The sequence below is a fragment of the Diorhabda carinulata genome, chromosome 5 (genome assembly GCF_026250575.1).
Source record: "Diorhabda carinulata isolate Delta chromosome 5, icDioCari1.1, whole genome shotgun sequence".
In the NCBI taxonomy this organism is placed as follows: Eukaryota; Metazoa; Arthropoda; class Insecta; order Coleoptera; family Chrysomelidae; genus Diorhabda; species Diorhabda carinulata.
Genome location: NC_079464.1, coordinates 19,190,349 through 19,211,059, shown reverse-complemented (window position 1 = coordinate 19,211,059; position 20,711 = coordinate 19,190,349). Strand labels below are relative to the sequence as shown.

General features: G+C 29.8%; 1 protein-coding gene and 2 long non-coding RNA genes across 4 annotated transcripts; 2 read left to right on the top strand and 1 right to left on the bottom strand.

Moving 5' to 3' along the window:
* Positions 1 to 2,036: 2,036 nt before the first annotated feature.
* LOC130894112 (cystathionine beta-synthase-like) lies at positions 2,037 to 11,657 on the top strand. The gene is made up of 10 exons (XM_057800703.1): positions 2,037 to 2,362; positions 3,996 to 4,105; positions 5,236 to 5,403; positions 5,508 to 5,689; positions 5,745 to 5,831; positions 6,907 to 7,192; positions 8,827 to 9,010; positions 9,986 to 10,117; positions 10,615 to 10,799; positions 11,466 to 11,657. The coding sequence occupies exons 1-10, from the start codon at positions 2,220 to 2,222 to the stop codon at positions 11,540 to 11,542; spliced, it is 1,554 nt and encodes a 517-aa protein (XP_057656686.1). The 5' UTR covers positions 2,037 to 2,219; the 3' UTR covers positions 11,543 to 11,657.
* Positions 6,686 to 11,669, bottom strand: LOC130894118 (uncharacterized). Its single transcript, XR_009059292.1, has 2 exons — positions 11,587 to 11,669; positions 6,686 to 7,024 (listed from the first exon to the last, which is right to left on the bottom strand). It is a non-coding gene; the product is annotated as an uncharacterized LOC130894118 (long non-coding RNA).
* Positions 11,670 to 12,754: 1,085 nt separating this feature from the next.
* LOC130894117 (uncharacterized) lies at positions 12,755 to 18,997 on the top strand. 2 transcript variants are annotated; one of them, XR_009059290.1, is made up of 3 exons: positions 12,755 to 12,902; positions 16,814 to 16,972; positions 18,711 to 18,997. It is a non-coding gene; the product is annotated as an uncharacterized LOC130894117 (long non-coding RNA). The 2 variants fall into 2 exon arrangements; XR_009059291.1 differs by lacking the exon at positions 12,755 to 12,902 and adding an exon at positions 14,335 to 15,266.
* The last annotated feature ends 1,714 nt before the right edge of the window (positions 18,998 to 20,711 follow it).

Here is a 20,711-nt window from a genome sequence, read left to right as displayed (position 1 = left end):
TCATCATAAAGCCAACTGAAAAGTAAATATATGGCTAATAATCAAAACGGTATTGTCTCACAAGCGTTGTGATAACTAAGTTTCATCTTCAGATACTAAAGCGTAAGTCTAGGAATAATGAGCAAAGAATTGAGGGAGGACAAACCTGGGGACTTCCCCCTCCGGATGCGCTCCCTTCCACTCCTCTATTCCCCCAACTCATCGCTCAGGAGTTTTTTCAAATAAGTAAGTTTCTCTGGCGCACCCTGTGAATTTTGACCAAATTCTGCATTAAAAATGACCAAATTGGCATTGTTTGCAAATATTTATTGGTAATTTTACGTTCGTTAAAATAGTAAGTTACTTCTCAGTATTTCTAAAGTACCAATAAACTCACACACATACACAAGTTATGAATTTCCAATTTTTATTTCATAAGCAAAATAAATTATCCAAAAATCAATGATATTTTCAGAAGTGAATGCAAAAAATTTTAATAAATCTGTTTTAAATAGTCATTTGATAATTACTTATTTAACGCGAAATTAGAGCTCACAATATATTTTCAAAAATAAAGTTTGCAAATAAAAATAATTTGAAAAATTAAATTCTTGTATATTAAAAAAATAAAGACCTAATTTATTATTGTTTTTATTCAGTAGCCATCTTGTAAAACGTTTTTAATTTTTTTCGAAGATATGGGAAAATTGCTAGATATTTAAATGACTTTCATTATAAAACATGATATTTATTCAAAAAACTTCACCCAACAAACAAAAAATTACCGCTATAATTATCGAAAACGCACAATAAACATATAACCTTCATAACTAAATCAGTAACAGACTACCAATATAAAATAATCAACTTTCATGTCATTTTTGCCAACTCGATTTGATCCGTGAAAATAAAAAAGAAGAATATGCTTGACTATTATATAGGCAATACACAATACTACTGCGTATGATGTTAAAATGTACTCGTTTTTGAAAGAAATCATTGAAATTAAAAGCTTTATTTGCGTATATATGGATAATTTCTGTTAGAAATATCGTTTAATAAAATTTAAAAATCCGATTTCTTAATTTAAAGCTTTATTATTAACATTCAAATTATAATAAAACTAAGAATCAAATTTTAGGTTAAGTGTTAATTCTGATATTGAAAACAGGTTCAGTTACCCAAAATAAATTAAAAATATTACTATTTTCATCAATCAAGTATCAATGTTGCAAGATCTATTGATAATAACATTTGTGTCAGAATTTATTAGTTTTTGTGTTCATAGCTTTTCATAAGTCATTTAATCAAAAAATAAAATTAAAGCGTCAAACTAAAATTTTCTGCTTATTTCCTTTTTAACGTAACCAAAATAAGCAGCGTAGCAACGATGTTTATATGCTATAATATATCTACAAACTTATTAAAAAGCCGTTAAATCATTTTGTGACGTCCAATTTGCAGTTACAATCAATTTTCAATTGTTCATCGCTAATTTGATATACAATATTATATTGAGAATTTCCCATTTTGGATACCGGTTTTATGACTTACTTTTTGTTTGGTCGCTGTTGAAAAGTTTGTTTTTATGTTATATTTTGCCGATTACTACTTACTTAGATGTTTTTACTTTATAATATTTTCTTAGGTTAAGTTGGATTTTTAGTTACTTTATACATACTGTCAGTCATATGAAATAATTGATAAAATTAGATAGGTTTATAAAAAACTGTAAGGGTCAATAATATTAATGTAAATAAAAATTTAAATGTATGATTGCTTTTTATTTCCATATTACCAACTTTAATGTCTGTAAAATAATCTTTTGATAAATTATTTACTCGTAAACAATTTTCAATTGAGTTATTGGAAATATAATTTAATTTTATAGAAATAGTTTTATCGTATCTAAATTTGGATACGACGCCACTGATATAATCTATTCTGCGACAGCCATTTTGGATAACCATTCCCATTAACTGTTCTTGATGTAAGAATTCTTCATCACTACTTTGTTTTCCAAGATTTAATCTTAACAATGTCAATATTTACAATTGATTAGTGGAGGGGACAATCTGTACTTAAATTTATCAATTTTACTATGTAGATGACCAGAGCGGCGGTATAATCGGTGACGTGTTGTTCAAATGAAATCGTATCAATTTGTTATCGAATTTAAAAATTTATATTAACTGATACGGTGTACTATAAAATTGTTTTTTATAATTTCTTCAACAAATATGAGTTACGTTTCGAAAGAACAAGACTACGTTTTCCAATCACCATTACATGTAAATAGTTGCATGCCCGATAGAGCATTTAAATGTCCTTGGACGAAAGATATTCAAAAAACAGAGAGGTCACCTCATAGCAAATGGAACTGGTAAGTAATTTTTCAAATGCTTGTTTTGATTGCTAATATTTTGTTGAGTTAAGAAAATTGCTGATTCATTTAGGATGAAAGATAAACCAAATTCTACACAAATTAATATGATATCTTAATGATATATGATATCTTAATTTACACATTATTTTTTATTCACTTCATTCCTAACATTATTTATTGACGGAAAAACTTCCATATTCCTAAATTAATTATCACAAATATCCTTATATGAGGAGTGTCTGAAAAGCTTCTAACCTCAAATTGAAAATATCAATTATCAATACAAATTGGGACATATATTATACAAAAAATTCATCAAATGATACTAGACAACTGTCTGATTGAAACTAGAGAATTAGAAGATGCTATCGGCATATCTAAAGGAAACTATGTAAAAAATGCTTTTTTTTCTTTTTCAATTCGATAAATATTCAGATAACCCTCGTAGGTACATTTCATAGACAAATAATAATAGTTACAAGTCTTTAACAGGAACATAGAGACATATGAAAACTGTATTGCGTAATATAAATACGAGGGTTGTCCATAAAATAAAAATTCCCAAGCAGATGTACACATTAGGAACGCTGTTAGGTTACTTTCTATTCGACGAAGAGCTGAAAGAAAAGGAAAGTCTAAGCTTTCCAAACATGTATTATTCAATGCTGACAAGTATGTTTTCCATGGTGAAAATTCGTTGGGAACTTTATTTTATATTATTGCAAATAGTGGTGAAGTCATAAATCCTACGCCATATTGTAGGTACTGGTAAGAAAAATACGGAGACCATAGATAATTATTAATTCGTATCATAATATGTAATTAAAAAAACTAATACGGGTACATACGAGAAAATCGATTGTTTACCCCACAACCGCCATTTGGACGTAGATTACTTAGATTACCCAAGTTTATTAAAGTCGGTTATGTAAAACCCGATTTTAGGGCCTTTCTCATACTAAATTACTCACTCTCCCCCATTCTATATTTGAATAAAGAGACTGTAACATTAAATCCCAATTTTTATTAATACAGTACAACATCGTAAATCCGGAATCGCTGGGAAGTAATTGGTTCCGGATTTTAGATTTTTCCGTATTTTTGATCATACGAACATTTGAATGCGTTTATGGTGGCGTCATCTATCGCACTAACGAGAAATCATATCGCAATGCATAATAATGTGAACAAAGGGAGAGGTATACATAAAATATAATAAAATCGCATTTATTACTGCACAAAAACATATTTATAAAATAATAATAATAAAAAGATCAAATACTTTATAAACAGCAGTTGAAATAAAAATTAGAAAAAATATATGGTTTCGCCATCTAGTGTCAAATACAGAAGCTAAAAATTACGATGCGAACATAGTATCTTTCATACAATAAATTTGAAGTCTCCTTGTAATATAATTTTGTGTTACTTCATTTTTTATTTCAATTGTTGAGTTATGTTTTTATTTCTATATTTTTTTTTGTAAAGTTCCAAAAATAAAGTACATTTTAACAATTTCGAGAATCTTACATCTAAACATAACCTCAAATTTATATTCAGTATATATCGTGAGTTAAACGATAAAAATTATTGTAATTGTTTAAAACCAAATTTTTATATGAAATTTTAGGAAGCCCAACACATCAAACGTGTTTCCTGATGTCTTGGCAGCTACAGGAAACACACCGATGATAAAATTAAATAAAATACCTAAGACTGAAAATGTGGAATGTGAAATTTGTAAGTGAATTTTTTAAACAAAAAAATTTTTCACATGGTTCGATACTGAAGATCTAACAAACTATAAAAGTATTTTATCTGTTTTTTTGTTAATTAATACTCCGAGACTTCAAAGTAATGATTTAGATTTAAAACTATAATCTAGTACATTTTTAAAAATATATTACGTGTAATATAATTTTTGATAATAAAAAAATAGTTTATCTAATATGAATTTGAATTATTTAAATTAAAATTGACTGAATCGAATAAAATGTTAGGTTATGATAATGAATTCAGATTAAACGTTGCAAAAACAAACGGAAAAATAAAAATAGTTGTATTTTTAAGACGTACAAGTTAATTTTTTTGAAAAAAATTTTTCACATGGTTCGATACTGAAGATCTAACAAACTATAAAAGTATTTTATCTGTTTTTTTGTTAATTAATACTCCGAGACTTCAAAGTAATGATTTAGATTTAAAACTATAATCTAGTACATTTTTAAAAATATATTACGTGTAATATAATTTTTGATAATAAAAAAATAGTTTATCTAATATGAATTTGAATTATTTAAATTAAAATTGACTGAATCGAATAAAATGTTAGGTTATGATAATGAATTCAGATTAAACGTTGCAAAAACAAACGGAAAAATAAAAATAGTTGTATTTTTAAGACGTACAAGTTAATTTTTTTGAAAATATAGAATTTTTAATAAAAAAATTGTCGTAACTTTAGTTTTTTTTTTATAAAAAATGTATGTCAAGTTAACTTACCAACTGTGAAACCTTCAAGAACAGGTGATTTTCAACTGCCATGATTTCCTATAAAGCTGATACAACAACGAACCGTAAAATGGTCATTTTTTGTTTCCATATTTTAAATATATATCATAATAAACCCTTTCACTTGCTATAAATTAATATAGTGAGCAAATACTACTAAGTATACTTTGTTTACACATTCTTCTTTTTTTGTGAATAATTCGATCAAGTTCAACTAACCACTAAATTTCGATGTCCCATTTATAGTAGACTAATTTCTTACACTGCTGTCAAATTTTCAAGTCCATAGATAAATATTTTTTATTGATTGATGATTCTGTACAAGATTGAATAAATATTTATTACTCGTTACATTTTAGATGGTAAATGTGAATTTTTAAATCCAGTTGGTTCAGTAAAAGATCGCATGGTTATTAGATGCATCGAAGATGCAGAACGAAGCGGTTTGTTGAAACCTGGTGCAACTATAATTGAAGCCTCCTCTGGCAACACTGGCATATCTGTAGCATGGGCAGCGTCCGTCAAAGGTACTACTATATAATCATGAAATATTCACACATAAGTTTTAGTAATATTTCAGTGGCGTACTGGCCTTATTTGTCATTTAATATATAGAAAACTTATTTTTAAGGGTACAAGTGTATTATAGTATTGATAGATAAAATTTCTATCGAAAAAGAAAATTTAATAAAAGCATTCGGTGGGAAAGTACTAAGAGTTTCGGCGTCGAAGGATCCTACTTGCGAAGAAGGATTATTTGGTACAGTCCATAGACTGTACAAAACAATACCTAATTCGATAGTTTTCGATCAGGTAAAGATTCGTATATGATAATGAAGTGATTATTCTTGGTATTAAATGTTTGTAGTTTAGCAATCCATCCAATCCCATCTCGCACTACGATACAACAGCCGAGGAAATTTTTCACCAATGTGGCGGACAGGTGGATATGATAGTAAGTGAATTTTCTGCAAATTGAATTATTAGAATTCTTTTAATCAGAACGATATGAAGTGGTGCAACTAGATATTTATAAAAATGATTAGTTATTTATTTTGTAACTGACGATAATGACGCAGCTAAAATGGCATTTTGTTTCTATACTCAATTAATTTTAATAATGATGGAATTTTTGGTATTATCTATCTAACTTTCAAATTCAAATAAAAACATTAAAAATCTCAGAAGTAGAAATTTTAGTTTAAACCTTTATTTTTAAGAAAATCCTTCAATTCCGGCAACACTGCAAGACATTCGTTTCAGATCAGCTGTCTACCAGCGTTACCATATGAAATTTAGGAATTCTGTAGATTCCCGTTGGAACATCCGCGAAACGATTATTTCGGCTAGTATAACCGTTTGAATATTGCATTTTATCAAAATTAAATGTACCTCTCAAAACACTCAGTGATCATGCAGCTTGTAATTCCATAGGTTTACATTAAAATTCGTAGGATTGGCAACATTACGTTTCCCTCTTCGACTCACGATAGGTTGTCACAGATCCGGCACGGTCGGTCCAATGCAATATTTCTAGATAAATTGATAAATAATTTCAAATGATAATTTGTTGTGATCATACTGTACTATATAAATGTTGAGTTTGTTCAACAACTGTTGAACAATTTGTTATAATGCGACATATTTCACTTCTAACGCCTCAATGAATGTTTAATTAAAAAACACACATAGAAGTGACAATTTGCTATAAAATACATTGGGTGAATATGTTTCGACATATTTACTTCATCCGACGTGAAGTACAACAGAGAACATTCTCAAATCACTACATTATTAAAAATAAAACACTTTTATTCCAGTTAAAGATAATATTTAATCACCTATTTCCATAATTTCATATCGAAATTAATTATTTCATATTCACTTACGTCTAGGTAACAATTTTATACTGAAGTACGTCGCTGGTTGAATAGAATCATTAGTTGGCCTTGAATTTTCCCTCTGCGCTTTGATGATGCGCAGTGTTAAAAACAGTGTAGTAGACAAACATTTACAAATGTTTACTTTAGGTTATGGGAACTGGTACCGGAGGTACGCTTACGGGTATTAGCAGAAAATTTAGAGAAATTTCTCCTAATACACTAATAATAGGAGCAGATCCCTATGGATCAAAGTTTGCTCAACCATCTGAAATTAACGAAACGGATGTAAAATTTATCGAAATAGAAGGAATAGGATTTGAAATGATCGCAACGGTATGTGACAGAAGTCAAGTAGATAAATGGTATAAATTGTACGATAAGGATTCACTTAATATGTCTAGAAGGATGATTAGGGAAGAAGGACTATTAGTCGGTAAGATTTTTTTATAATACACTACAATACTTGAAATTGTACATTGCATTATTGATATAATAAACTAAAACGCTAAAAACTATTGTATGTATATAAAAGTATTGTCCTTCCCCCTAAGCAATTAATGTTTAGGTAATTATTTTTTTAATATAATATAAATTTCTACGCCTATGAACTGATATAATCCGTCATGTGCGCTGCTAAGAGACGCCATATTAGTGGGGACGTCACTTCTCAATTTTTAAACTTCTGTTTTCGAACAAACAAATTTCATTTCGAAATAGATTTAAATCAACTCAAAATCGATATTTTGAGATTTAAACTTTAAATGCTTTCGATTTATCAACTGTATATAGAATAATTTTGGAACCCAGACACAGATCTACAGTAACTATCATCACGAACGATAAACCGATGTTGCCAAATTTAATTCAAAGATGATACGAAATAAATATTTGAGACAATTTTTTGGTAATATCAATTTTTATGATTATAAAAAAACTCAAATGTTTTTCATATCTTTCCAAAAAAAAAACAAAAATATGCATTATATTGGTTCATTTACAATTCCAAGAAGAAATTTTAATTCCGTATGATCTCGATCGCCTTCTACTAACATTTTAAAAACATTCGCATTTGTTATGAAGAGATTAAGGAAACTTGTGGCGCGTCTGTACCAAGTTATAGTACAGTAAATTTGTGATTCATTTTTATTATATATTTAATTTTTTTTTCTTGATCAAACATATTGATTTAGGGCTTCTTCTAATTGAAAATTAGTTTAAAACAAAAAAATATTAACGTTTCGACCTATCTAAATCTTGAGAGTAGTCAATGTCAAGTCATAATTTGATAAAGACCGAAATAGGTCGAATCGTCAATATTTTTACTTATATCCAAAACTAATTTTCAACCAGAGAAGACCAAAAATTAAGATAACTGATTAGAGAAAAACATAAAAAGTAAAAAAAAAACTGGTAATAAGTTATTTCGTGAAGTTTCAATAATTTGTTGAAGAGATTGCAGATTTTATGTACAAGTTAAATAACTTAATTGAATAAAATCGCTGGTTTCCACATTTTTTTTTAAATTTTGACTTGCTGAATACTCATTTAAGCTCCTAAAAGTATATACATATTTGAAAAATAGAGTATCAATCTTAAAAGGATGTAAACTATGACTAGACCATTCAACGAGTTTCAATTGAGCCGATGTTTTCGATTTTTACAATAGTTTTGTGCGTCATGCAAATATAAAAGTTATAGAAAAAATTTTTTTCATATATAAACTTTATACACGTAGATTCTTATCCAAACTATCCAAGAAGTTACCAGCACATTGTTCTCATTAAAATATAATTAATGAGTATGAAATTTGGGACTATTTAGTGTAATAAAGTTAATTGAACAAGCAGCTTCCATTTTTTTAAACTGCCATAGCCTCAAAGTGTTATACTAATGAATGTGATATCTGATTGGTTTTTTAGTTAATAATAGCTTGTTTGTCACACTTTTTTCAATATGTATATAATTTTTTGAGGCATTAAATTTCTGAGAAGAGCTTCAATAATAATCCTCGTATAGATTCTTAATCTTTTGATTGATGTGGATTTGACTATTGTTAATATTTATTAGGAACAAGCAGTGGCGTGATAATGGCGGGGGCTTTAAAAGCCATCAAAGATTTTAAATTGGGAAAGGGAAAAAAAGTTGTAGTTCTTTTACCGGATGGCACTAGAAATTACCTAACCAAATTCGTTAGAGAACAATGGATGGAACAAAGAGGCTTCATACCTTGTATAAATACCAATAATCACTGGTAAATGAATATGTTTAATCATAAATTTCTCATTTATGTTACTGATTATTTGATTAGTAAAAGTTTCTTCTTCTCTTTTATATTTCACATATAACCTATAAATATGTAAATAGTATGTTGGAACCATAGATATAGTAATTCTGGATTGCTAATAACACATTTTTGTGCCAGAAATCGAGTTTATTCATCAATGTTACCTTCTTCAAGAGCTATACAATAATTCCAACGCTTATTTAACTTCTCGATGCCGTGCTTGTAGAAGGATTTGTCTTTTAACTCGAAATAGGCTTCAGTTTCGGCAATTTCTACTTCATTTGAGTTGGATTCCTTACCGGCGAGTATTTTTTAAGATCAGTAGTCACTGGGGGGCAGGTCTGGATTATACGGTGGATGATGAAGCAATTCGAAGTGTAATTCGTTCAATTTAACCATCGTTGCCATCGACTTGTGAATCGGTGCATTGTCTTGGTGTTTATTCGACATATGGGGCCGTTTTTCCTTGATTTTTGCATTCAAACGATCCAATAACTCTATGTAGTAATCGTTATTGATTCTCCCTTTTGGAGATAGTCGATGTACAATATTCCATCTGCATCCCAAAATACTGAAGCCATAATAACCTTACCAGCTGACTCTTGTGCCTTTGGACGTGGTTCACCAGTGGACTTTTTTTTATATTTTCTGGAGTAACCACATCAATTGGACGACCAGAACGTTCACCATCATTGGTGTCTGTACGACCACGTATAAATTCAACAAACCAATAATAAATGGTTGTTTTCGATGGAGCAGAGTCCGGATAACACTTTTGGAGCCATTGCTGAGCTTGTACAGTATTTTTTCACCAAGAAATTGAAATGAACACTTGAAACTTGGAACTCGAATTCCATTGCCAGCGCAGTCTAGTATCACTTTGTCTATGGTTGCAACACAACAAATGCTTCCAATTTTTGAATTTACAAATTGCATCCTTAGGTGGTGGGATTTAAATGCTACCGAAATAAAAACAAAGCCTTTAAAAAATGTTTCGGTAACTACATCGTTGGAAGATGTTTTGGTTGTTATGAACGAACTAAACGTGGACTATTTACCCGTTGAGGAGGATGGGTAAGTACTAAATCCTGTTGAAATTAATTTATTTATCTTTGGTATACTGGTAAATGATCTACTTATCGACCAATTTCTCTTTTTTTCGATCTTTTGTTTGCAGTCCGCTTCATAATTTCCAATGCGTGTTCTGCGTTGTTCGTGGCTTGTCCACAAGAAAGACTTTTCTCTGTTTGAACAGGTAGGAGCGAAAGTAATGGTGTCCATACAGGTAATAGTTTACCTCTCCGTGACTTCTCTCTATTCAACCTTTGATGTATGGTAAGAGGCGTGCAGTCCATCTACCTCATTGATACGTCTCATATCTACCATTGGTCCATTGTCATTAATCATTCTTCCTTCGCAACTCCGATTTTTTCGATAATTCCGTTTATCTTTTCCTTGTTGAGTATTCTCTATTCTCTCTATTTTTTATACTTTCCTACGTTCGCGTGCTAGCAGGACTACTGGATAGTAATGCTGGTTGTCTATTGGTGGTTTATATAAAAGTTTTTTAGGATTCTTGCTGGCATAGTGAGCAGAAAAAATATTACAAATGAATTAATATCTTGTAATACACCGAAAGAAGAAGTTAAACAAACCATCGAACGGATGTACTCAAAGTTACCCAAAGATAGTAATGTTGGTCTAGTATCGAGAGTTCTGGAAGCAGAAAATTACGTGGTACTTCTAGAGTCTCAAGGTAATTTTGAGAAGCATTTTTGTTTATTAGTTTTAGAATTAACACTGATTTTTGTGTAAAAACTATTGGAAATTCGTTTGGAATGGGTCAGTTATTAGTTGTTGACTGTTTTATATATTAGAATCTACTGAAAGCGAAAAGAATATTGCTTAAGCTCATTTTAAGTTAAAAATCGATCTCTACCTAATTAGCCTTCTTAAATAACTGGCTAGTGATAAATTTAAAGGGAATGTAGTAAGTAACCCATTCTTGGTGTAGTCAAAAGAAGGAAAGGAAAGGAGAATTTGTTAAGGTCTCTACTCTTATTGGAACTTCGCCCTTGGATTAAACCCTTAAAAATAAGTCATGGGCTTTGTAGTCCCACTCGAGGGGGGACGGATATTGGGCTCCCTAACCAACGTTAAGGTGTCGAGGTTCAAAAACTCTAACAATAAAGTTTAGTTTAGAAAACAAAAATTACTAAAAAACCGACTTAAAAATATCTGTAAACACGGTAAAACAGAAGGGATAACAAAGTAATGGAAAACGAATTAAAACTTGAGTGAATAATACAATTGGAACACTATGTAAAGTCAAAAACATAACATCGCCAAAAAAATTTTTTTTTCTGTATGTTTAGAGTCACTTGTGAAAGTTTTTTATTTGTTAAATGAATCTTTGTTTCAGATGGCATCGATAAAGCATTAAAAATCATAACATCAGACGATGTTCTAAGTTTTATACAGAGCAAGAATGAAAAATAGGATTATAAAAGATTTAAATATATATTAATTATTACAGTTCTTACGATGTTATTATTTCTCCTAAAATTTATTTCACTTCATTACTAAAATCACAATATAACTTCAAGAAACAAAACTGCTGTATGTCAAATGTCATTTTCCTTGTCAATCGATTCCGAATCAATCGGTAATCGATTAAACATCGTTCTAATTAATTTAAATATATTTACTGCTCGAACTGATTCGTAATTAACGAGATCGATGTGATCCGCGAACACGGAGCTGTTAAAAGCATTTCATAGTGCATCTGCGATCAGTTCCAAAATAATTCGAACAATGTTTAAGACCAAGGTTGATAGAAAATAGGTTGACCGATAACGCGGAAGCCGTTACGTCACCATCCGAAAAATAAACAGTGTTTACATTTGATTTGATAATAACGGAAGTTAAGTCGAAACGTCGAATTCTTAGACTGCGCGGGAATTTCATTATTAGCGTTGGCATTATGGCTTACAAGGGAGAGCAACACTCGTTTTGCGTGCCGTGCGCGCGTATTTCGAGAACAATCCATTAGTTTTTCGAGTTCGACGGTTGTATCGATTACGCAATATTGCAATATTAATCTAAGCAATGCAACAATTTTAGCTTGGATCCAGATATTCAATACTACTGGACCTCAAAGCAGTACACTTTGGAGCGAATGAAATAGAAGACGAAGATCTTTAGCAAATAAAGTCATACCACATTCTATGCTTTTGGGACGAGGTCTTTGCCAACTAAGCGTTTTCTTATTGGGAATGTGGCAATGAAACTCCAAAGTAGACTAACTTTAATATATTTTCCGAGCTTTCGAATATTTATGTGTTTATCGTGTGGGAAATAATTAATTAAGATTTGCGGCGGTTTTTAATTTTGTTATTTCTTGTAATTCAAATTTATGTGTTTCAAAATTCAGTTTTCAAAATGAGATTGAATTGAATATTGTTTTGGCAAACAATACGTTTGTTGGACAATATCTTTTTTCATAACTAGTTACGTAAAAGTATATTAAGATACTATTTGAAAAATAAAATTTTGTTTCTAATACTTATATTGAATTAGTTTTATTATTTCAGAGAACATGTTTTCAGTTCATAGTTGTGAATTATTGGTTATCAAGTAATACAACGTATTCATTAAATAGATTACTACTTACAGTCGATAAAAATCCTTGATTTTCAAGTTATTGTAGCCAGATATTTATAAAGGAATTAATAAGTGGGGATGTTAAAAAAATGCATAATGATGTCTCACTTAAATGCTTCCATGATTTTATTTCGCTTTCAGATTGAAAAATATCGTAATCCAAGCATTACGTTGTTGTTTAGATCAAAAAAAAAATGTAAGTAATTGAGAATTTTGTATTAAAATGTGCGATAAAATCTATTTATATTTTTATCAATTTGTTTTTACATAGTTATGAAAAAAATCTGCAATAAGTTGAATTTTTAGCGAATTTTTCTTTACTTTTATTATTCCCAAATATCCCCATCATAATTACACAAATTCTTTCGAAAATAATTTCAAAGTTTCTCAACGTTGTTTTAATACCATATATGTTGCCGGTCAAACCCAGGACAAACTAGCTCCGTCTAGACCAAACTAGTTGATCCTAATATAAATACGCATGCCCTAGAAAAAAACTAGTACGACCTAGTCTAAGCCAATTTAGCAGAATTTTCTTCTTTTTCATTATGGATGAACCTACGTTAAGTCAACGAACAGATCAAAAACATTGGAGGGAAAAGATTTTGATAGAAATTTTACAAGATGAAAGTAAAAAGTCTTCTCATTATAAAATGTTATCATTGAGGTTAGGTTACGTTAGGTTAGGCAATGTATTATCAATTTTCCGAAGGTCTTAACGAAAAATCATTATTGTTTGTGATAAAAATGATTATTTTCCAATTATAGGCGTATTTTATTAAGTTTATCTATTCATTTTGACTTACTTTATATATTATTTATAAATTATTCCAGAAAATAATTTCGAAAATGTTTTCTGTTTTTCTTCAAAGTAGATAACAAACAACTACTTTTCTGGCTAATACCTCGACGAATATTAAGTTACCTCTCATCTGAAGACCTTTTTGTCGATATTAACATCCCCAATGGCTCACAGCTGCAAGGAGGGGTTTGTAACCACTGACTAGTTTCGACGTTATTACGTCTCATCAGAGTGGTTTAACAATCCTAGTTCGGGCTTTAGACCCGAATTGAAAACAACGTCTAAGAGCGTCGCAATTTGGTTCATATAGAAACCTGGGAAATGCTTAATATATGAACCAAATAGCGACGCTTTTGATGTTGTCTTCAGTTCGTGTCTCAAGCCCGCACGAGGGTTGTTAGAACACTCTAATGAAACGTAATAACGTCGAAACTAGTCAGTGGTTACAAAACCCTCTTTGCAACTGGTAATGTTAATATCGACAAAAAGGTCGATGGACATCACGCTCTTCAGAGGAGATGTAATTCAAAGAAAGTAGTTGTTTTCTCCTTTGAAGAACGGTAAAATATATTTCCGAATTATTAAATTATATATTTATATTATTATATAGCTAGATTAAGAGCATTTTCGTATTGGGATGTGGCAAAATTAAACACCAAAGTGTACTTACTCTAATATATTCCGAGCTTCCGCATACTTTTGTATTCATCATCTGTTAAATAATCAGTTAAGATTCGGCGGTTTTAAATTGTGTAGTTTCTTATAAAAACATAAAATTCATGGATTTCAAAATTCAATTTTCAAATTAATTCTATCAAGCGCCAATCTTAATTAATTATTTCCCAGATGATGAATACATAAGGATTCGAAAGCTCGTAATATATTAAAGTGAGTACACTTTGGTGTTTAATTTTACCACACATAAAATCATGGCCACTTTTTCATAAAATTAACAAACCTTTTTGTCGATAACAACATCCCCAATGGCTCGCAGCTGTAAGGAGGGGGTTGTAACCACTGACTAGTTTCGACGTTATTACGTCTAATTAGAGTGGTTTAACAATCCTAGTTCGAGCTTGAGATCTGAATTGAAAACTTTAAGAGCGTCGCAATTTGGTTCATGTAGTTAAAAATTACGCATTTTTTGTATTTTACTGATTTTTATTGTTTTTTTTCTTTCATTTTGGTGGTATGATAGCTTATTTATTCATTTCCGGCAAAAACAAACTTTTATGGATGAATTGAGATTATGTTAAGATTATATTCGACTAATTTGTAGGTGTTCATCATTATTTCGATGTAATTTAGTTTCTTTTTGTGTTTATACTGTAAATATTTAGATTAATTGAAGTGGGGCGTTAATTTTGTCCAGGAGTTTGACTACAATGTTGCCATACATTTTGCTATAAATTTTATTACTTGATTCCGGATGTTTAACGGCTAGAAGTTGAAGTACGTAAACAATAAGTGAAAAAGGAGGGTGATAGAGGAAAACTGGAGAGAACAAACGATTTTTATTATAATCGAAACCGAGTATTGTAGCAAATATACAAACATAATTTGCTTAAAGTATATTTCCAGTACATTAGGAAATTTTTAACCTTAACGACTTCTTATCGTCGTACTAATTAGTCGTTGAAGCATAAATTAAATGACAGGCACGTTTGCAACATTAAGTAAATAATATTATCAATTTTTTAACGTCGGTCAACAAATTCTTGCGTTAATTTCTGTGTATAATCTAATTAAAAACAAAATGTAAGTTTTTGACCTTTAAAATAATCCATATTCAATGTTTCGTTTGTAAAACTGAATTTATCTATTTCCAAACAACTCAGAAATCGGAATGAATTTGGCAATATAGCAGTATATAAAAGAAAACTATAATCTCTGTCTCGAAATTCAATTAAATCATAAAAATATATGTTCCTATCCTTTTTTACTATTTAAATTATAAAGAAAATTTAACCTCAAAGTTTATAGGAACATCCATCTTTACTTTAAAAATGTGGTTACGAAACTTTAAACGTTAATATAGGGCGTTAAGGTTAAATTAAGCTTGTTTTGAACGAGGGATTTAAATAACGTCAAAGTGCCACGTCCAGTATTTGTTAACCTCAAGTATGACAGTTAATTTATAGGTTATAATATCGATAAAAGTCAGAAACACGAGAAAGTAAGAATGAGATGTTTGTATTGCTGCAAAGATAATTTTAATGTGTTAACTCCTTTAACCTCAACCAATGTACTAATTAGATTCAAAATATGCAGTCATTATGAATACCAGAAGAATAATCAGAATCTAAAAACGCTTCCGGGACACAAAAATAATCAGGATTTTTGTTCCAAATATAACCGACACCCTGTTTACGACTTCAATAAATCCAGGACATGTCATTTGACGTCACGATCAATGAGACGTTTATTAAATTTGAACTTCGCTCGTTTATTTTGAACTTTTTAAATCATTTTATACAATTAAGAACAAAACTCCAAAATACAAATGAACATTTGTAACTATATTCAGTTCAATTGAAATTCAAAATAATAATAAGCGGCCAAATTCGTTCCAGTCCTTCAGCTTCTAGCGACATAAAAAAGTACTATTAACATTTTTATTAATGTAACCTGAATTTGGATGTAGAAGTTATAGGGTATCTCTTATGAAGGAAATGTTGAAATGTTCCAGATATAGACGATAAATAATTGCTCAAAACCCTTCCAGAATTGGTACGGGTTTGAATGTAGAAATTTTAGATGAATTGCAGAGTTGAAAAATTCAATATCATAGTTTATTATTTCAAATTTCAACAGCTTGCTTTGTACCAAAGTGTGAAAAGTTGTTCAAAGCGTGATTAATATTTAGCACTTCCCTCAAAATTTATCCTAATGCTAATATACATCCTTTTTTCTAGCCTCCAGGTGTATAAGCTTCTTTTATACTCCATACTTCTCGTTATAGTGAACTTTCCTACAGGGATACGTCAGGCAATGTTTACTATATTATAAAACTTTGAAAACGCATCCTTCAAAGTCTAGAATAATTGAAAAATATAACTTATACTTGATTTCTCCAAAAGATTAATCATTTTATACTTTCTAAAATACTAAAAACACAAAATCGAATGGTATGTTTCTATTTGATTACGAACCTCATGATAATAACGTTTATCTATGGCTTTACTTGCGCACACGCAATGCCATTGATACGATTACGATTTTCTGTGAGGCTTTTTTATTCAACTGAATTACATATTTTTGAAAGTATACATTTCGACTTTCCAACTATAAACTTTGTATTGCAGAGTAAAAAAATGCATCTATGGTTCCACCTATTAACTTTTTCCCATCACTTTTTCGTATTATTATATTGCCATGAGAATATGGACACTAAGGATGTAAAAGATAGAGAAGTTTTAATTATGTTGAAATATCGTTTTTTTTATTTTACAAGTTGGAACTTTGTAAGTAGGAATGAATAATGATGGTGTTGGTTATACATGGTACTGGTTTTACATTTCATCTATTTATCCGTGGAACAATTATTTGTCGAAAAATTTTCATGTTGTAACAGCAAACTCGGAAAATTAACAACATACCATAACTTAACCAAAATACGTCAATCTAATTATATTCTGGCTCGAACGAATTCAAAATAAAAATAATTATATCAATTATACTTTTTTATTAATATAATTATACTCATTATTGCTTTAAAATGCATTTTTACGTAATTATATTAATAAACAAAACAATTTAGTCAAATTATATGTGGACCGTACTAAGATTAGCTGTCTGTAAAAACGTCTGTCATAATTAATAAAGACAACAAAATTTTTACTCAAAAACTTATTAAATAGACCAATTTTTAATATTTTGGTACTCGAAATTGTCGTAATATTGAAAGCTTGATAGTCATTTCAATGTATTCTAAAAGTCGGCTAATGCTTTATGTAAAACTGACCTTATCAAAAAAATTCAATGTCACAGTTAGTTTTTACCTTCATTTAAATAGTAGACACCCAATTAGTAATTAGTATATAGATTATAATAAGTGTTTTTTTTTGGTTTCGCTTATTAACCTAACTATATTCTAAAAGAATTGTATTAATTATTTAGATTTTTATACTCACTCTTCTTTTTATACGCTTCATTGAATTATCTTCTTCGGAAATATAATTACACTATGTTCTATCACTCAATTTTTATTACACATAATTTTTATTTTTGCACAGATTTTCCACCGTTTTCACGAATCTTTAGCATTATTGTGAAGGTATTTTCGCGGGCTTCTTGTCATTTAGAGTGTATATATGGTTGCATAATAGTTTATTCAGAGAAAGTAACTAAAGAATGAGGCAGAAAAACAAATTAATACACATGTAAAAATATAGGCAATTATCTTTATTATTGAATATTTAAAATTTTATCCAAATTATTTATTTCTGTTTGGCTTTATGAAATAATGTAATTATACGATTATAATCAAAACATTTGATGTATATTTGGTTGCATAGAAGAGCATCATTTATCAATTAGGACTTTTCGGAAACTACAACCCGGGTTAAAGTAGATCACGTATCTGATGATTGCGGATCTTGACCATAGAGAAAATATTAAAGATAGCGAGAGTGGCATATAAGTGAAAGGATCATAATATATTACTACGACCCGATCAATTTCCGAATAACGATGACCGCTATTAGGGTTAGTTTCCGGGTTAACCCAATCATTGTTTCCGAAAAGTTTTATTATAGAATCAGATAGAAAAGTAGTTTAATGCAATTAAAAAGAAATGGAATTATTTTCACGAATACAACCAAAACATTTGATGTATATTTGGTTGCATATAAGAGCACCATTTATCAATAGAAAGTCATTAGCACTTTTCGGAAACTACAACCTGGATTAAGGTAGATCACTTATCAGATGATTGCGGATCTTGACCATAGAGAAAGTAATGAAGATAAGAGGGAGGCATATAAGGGAAAGGGGAAAAATATCATAACATATGACCTGGTTATCTCGATCAGTTTCCGAAACACAATGACCGTGATTAGGGTTAGTTTCCTATTATTTAGATCATGATTGGGTTAACCCGATTATAGTTTTCGAAAAGTCTTATTGTAGAATGAGAGGGGAAAAATTTAATACGATTTAAAAGAGGGTGAAATTATTTTCATCGGTAGTTTTTTGTTTCAGTTTATTCAAATTGTTTATTTCGGTTTAGCTATATGGTATGATGTCTTACTACGATTACAATCAAAACAGAAACAACTAGCAACAATATTAAAATGGAAAAGTTATTTATACACGAGTATCATTTTTCCGTCGGGATTTTTTGTTCCTGGAATGTTTTGGGGGTTGTATAATATTGAAAAGGAGTATGTATATCCGAAAAGTTGCGAACTATATTTTCCCACGTGGCTAAATCACTCTTTACACACTGTTACTTGCTTGGTTGTTTTTATAGAATCCTTCGTCGTAGACCATCCCCAACAAAATCTGCTATCGGCTATCAAAGGATATAGTGCCCTATTTTTTCTGTATCATATTTGGTAAATATTTAAATAAAATTATTTCAGAAGATCAAAATTTCTTGTTTTTACCTCATTAGATGACGTAAATTATGTCGTAGAACCGTTAAAATTTGATATTTTTTTTAGGTATGTTGCATCTCGGTTTTTTCTTGGAACTTGGTTGTATCCTGTTTTCAATCTTATGACGGGAATTCAAGTATTTTTTTTTATAATTTTTTATTATTTATGGAATATTTGTTTAGTTGTCTTAGGTATTGAAATCGAAAAAATTAAACATAATAACATTCAGAAGAAACAAAAAATGTTATAATAAATAAAAATATTTTTTTATCAGTGTATTATTTAGATATAAAATGCTACCAACCCATTTAATATTCAAATTTAATAGCATCTGTATTTATCTATGGGTTCAGAAATAGCGCAATTTAACGTCAAACTGAGCTAGAAAATGGCCGCCGTGGGGCAAATAAATGTTTTTGACGTTAAGCTTCTGTGTGGTTTATCAAGTTAGGTATTGGATTCTAGAACTTTTCATTCCCAGTTTTATTGCAAAATGGCTTCTTGAAGAGTTGCTACTTAAAGAGCCGCATTTCCTCCTGAAAACGTCGCATAGTTGTTTTTTCTTCGACTACGCAGTATTGTGCTTAATGTAGATAAGTGGTAAATATAGTCTGAAAAAAAGTATTTTGGAAACCGATGGAAAATGAGCAGGATTATGACTTAAGTTCCTTCAATCTAAGTTTGTTCTTATACCTTTCATTTGCCGCTGAATTATCACTTTAGAACCTTAAAAAGGACTCAAAGACTAAAACACTGCAAAAATATTGATTTTCTGCTTATTAATTTTATTGAAACAGATCTAAAAAGTATATATAAAGTTTCATCAACATCATAAAAAAAATATAATACATAACAAACAAACTACAGGAGAAAATAAAAAAAAAACTAACACGGGTACATACAAGAAAGTCGATTGTTTACCTTACGGCTGTCATTTGGTCGTAGATCAGCTGTTTTCTTAGATTACCTAATTGTGTATTGAGTAATCTAACGAATTGTTGAAATCAGCTGATGCCCATGTCGTCGTGGGGTAAACAAATGCTTTTGTCACAAGTTTTTGTGGTTTGTGAATTTATTTGATCGATTTTAGACCTTATCATTTCCATTTTTAACGCAAAATTGCTTCTTAAAGAGCTGCTACGAAAAGAAGTACGAAATTTTCTTCCGGAAAGTGGCTTTGATAGTTTTTTTCCCTAGACAGTATTGTGCTCAGTGTAATCAAGCGATATATATATATATATATATATATATATATATATATATATATATATATATATATATATATATATATATATATCTGAAATTGGTTAACTTACTGGCAGACTAATTAAAAAAAAAATTGAAAAAATAATCGGTTCCAGCGGTATTAGTTTCACTGAAATATATGCAAAATGTATCTATGGAGCCCTTTAAACACTATGAAATAATAAAACAATATAAAACAACTCTCATGACTGGTTAAACCAAGAAAAGCTAACATAATTACATACGAGAAAATCAATGCTTAACACACGGCGCCATTTTGACGTATATCAGCAGTTTTCTTAGATTGCCTAATGGGATCAATGAAAAAGAAGAGAAAATAGTGGAATAATGTAATTAA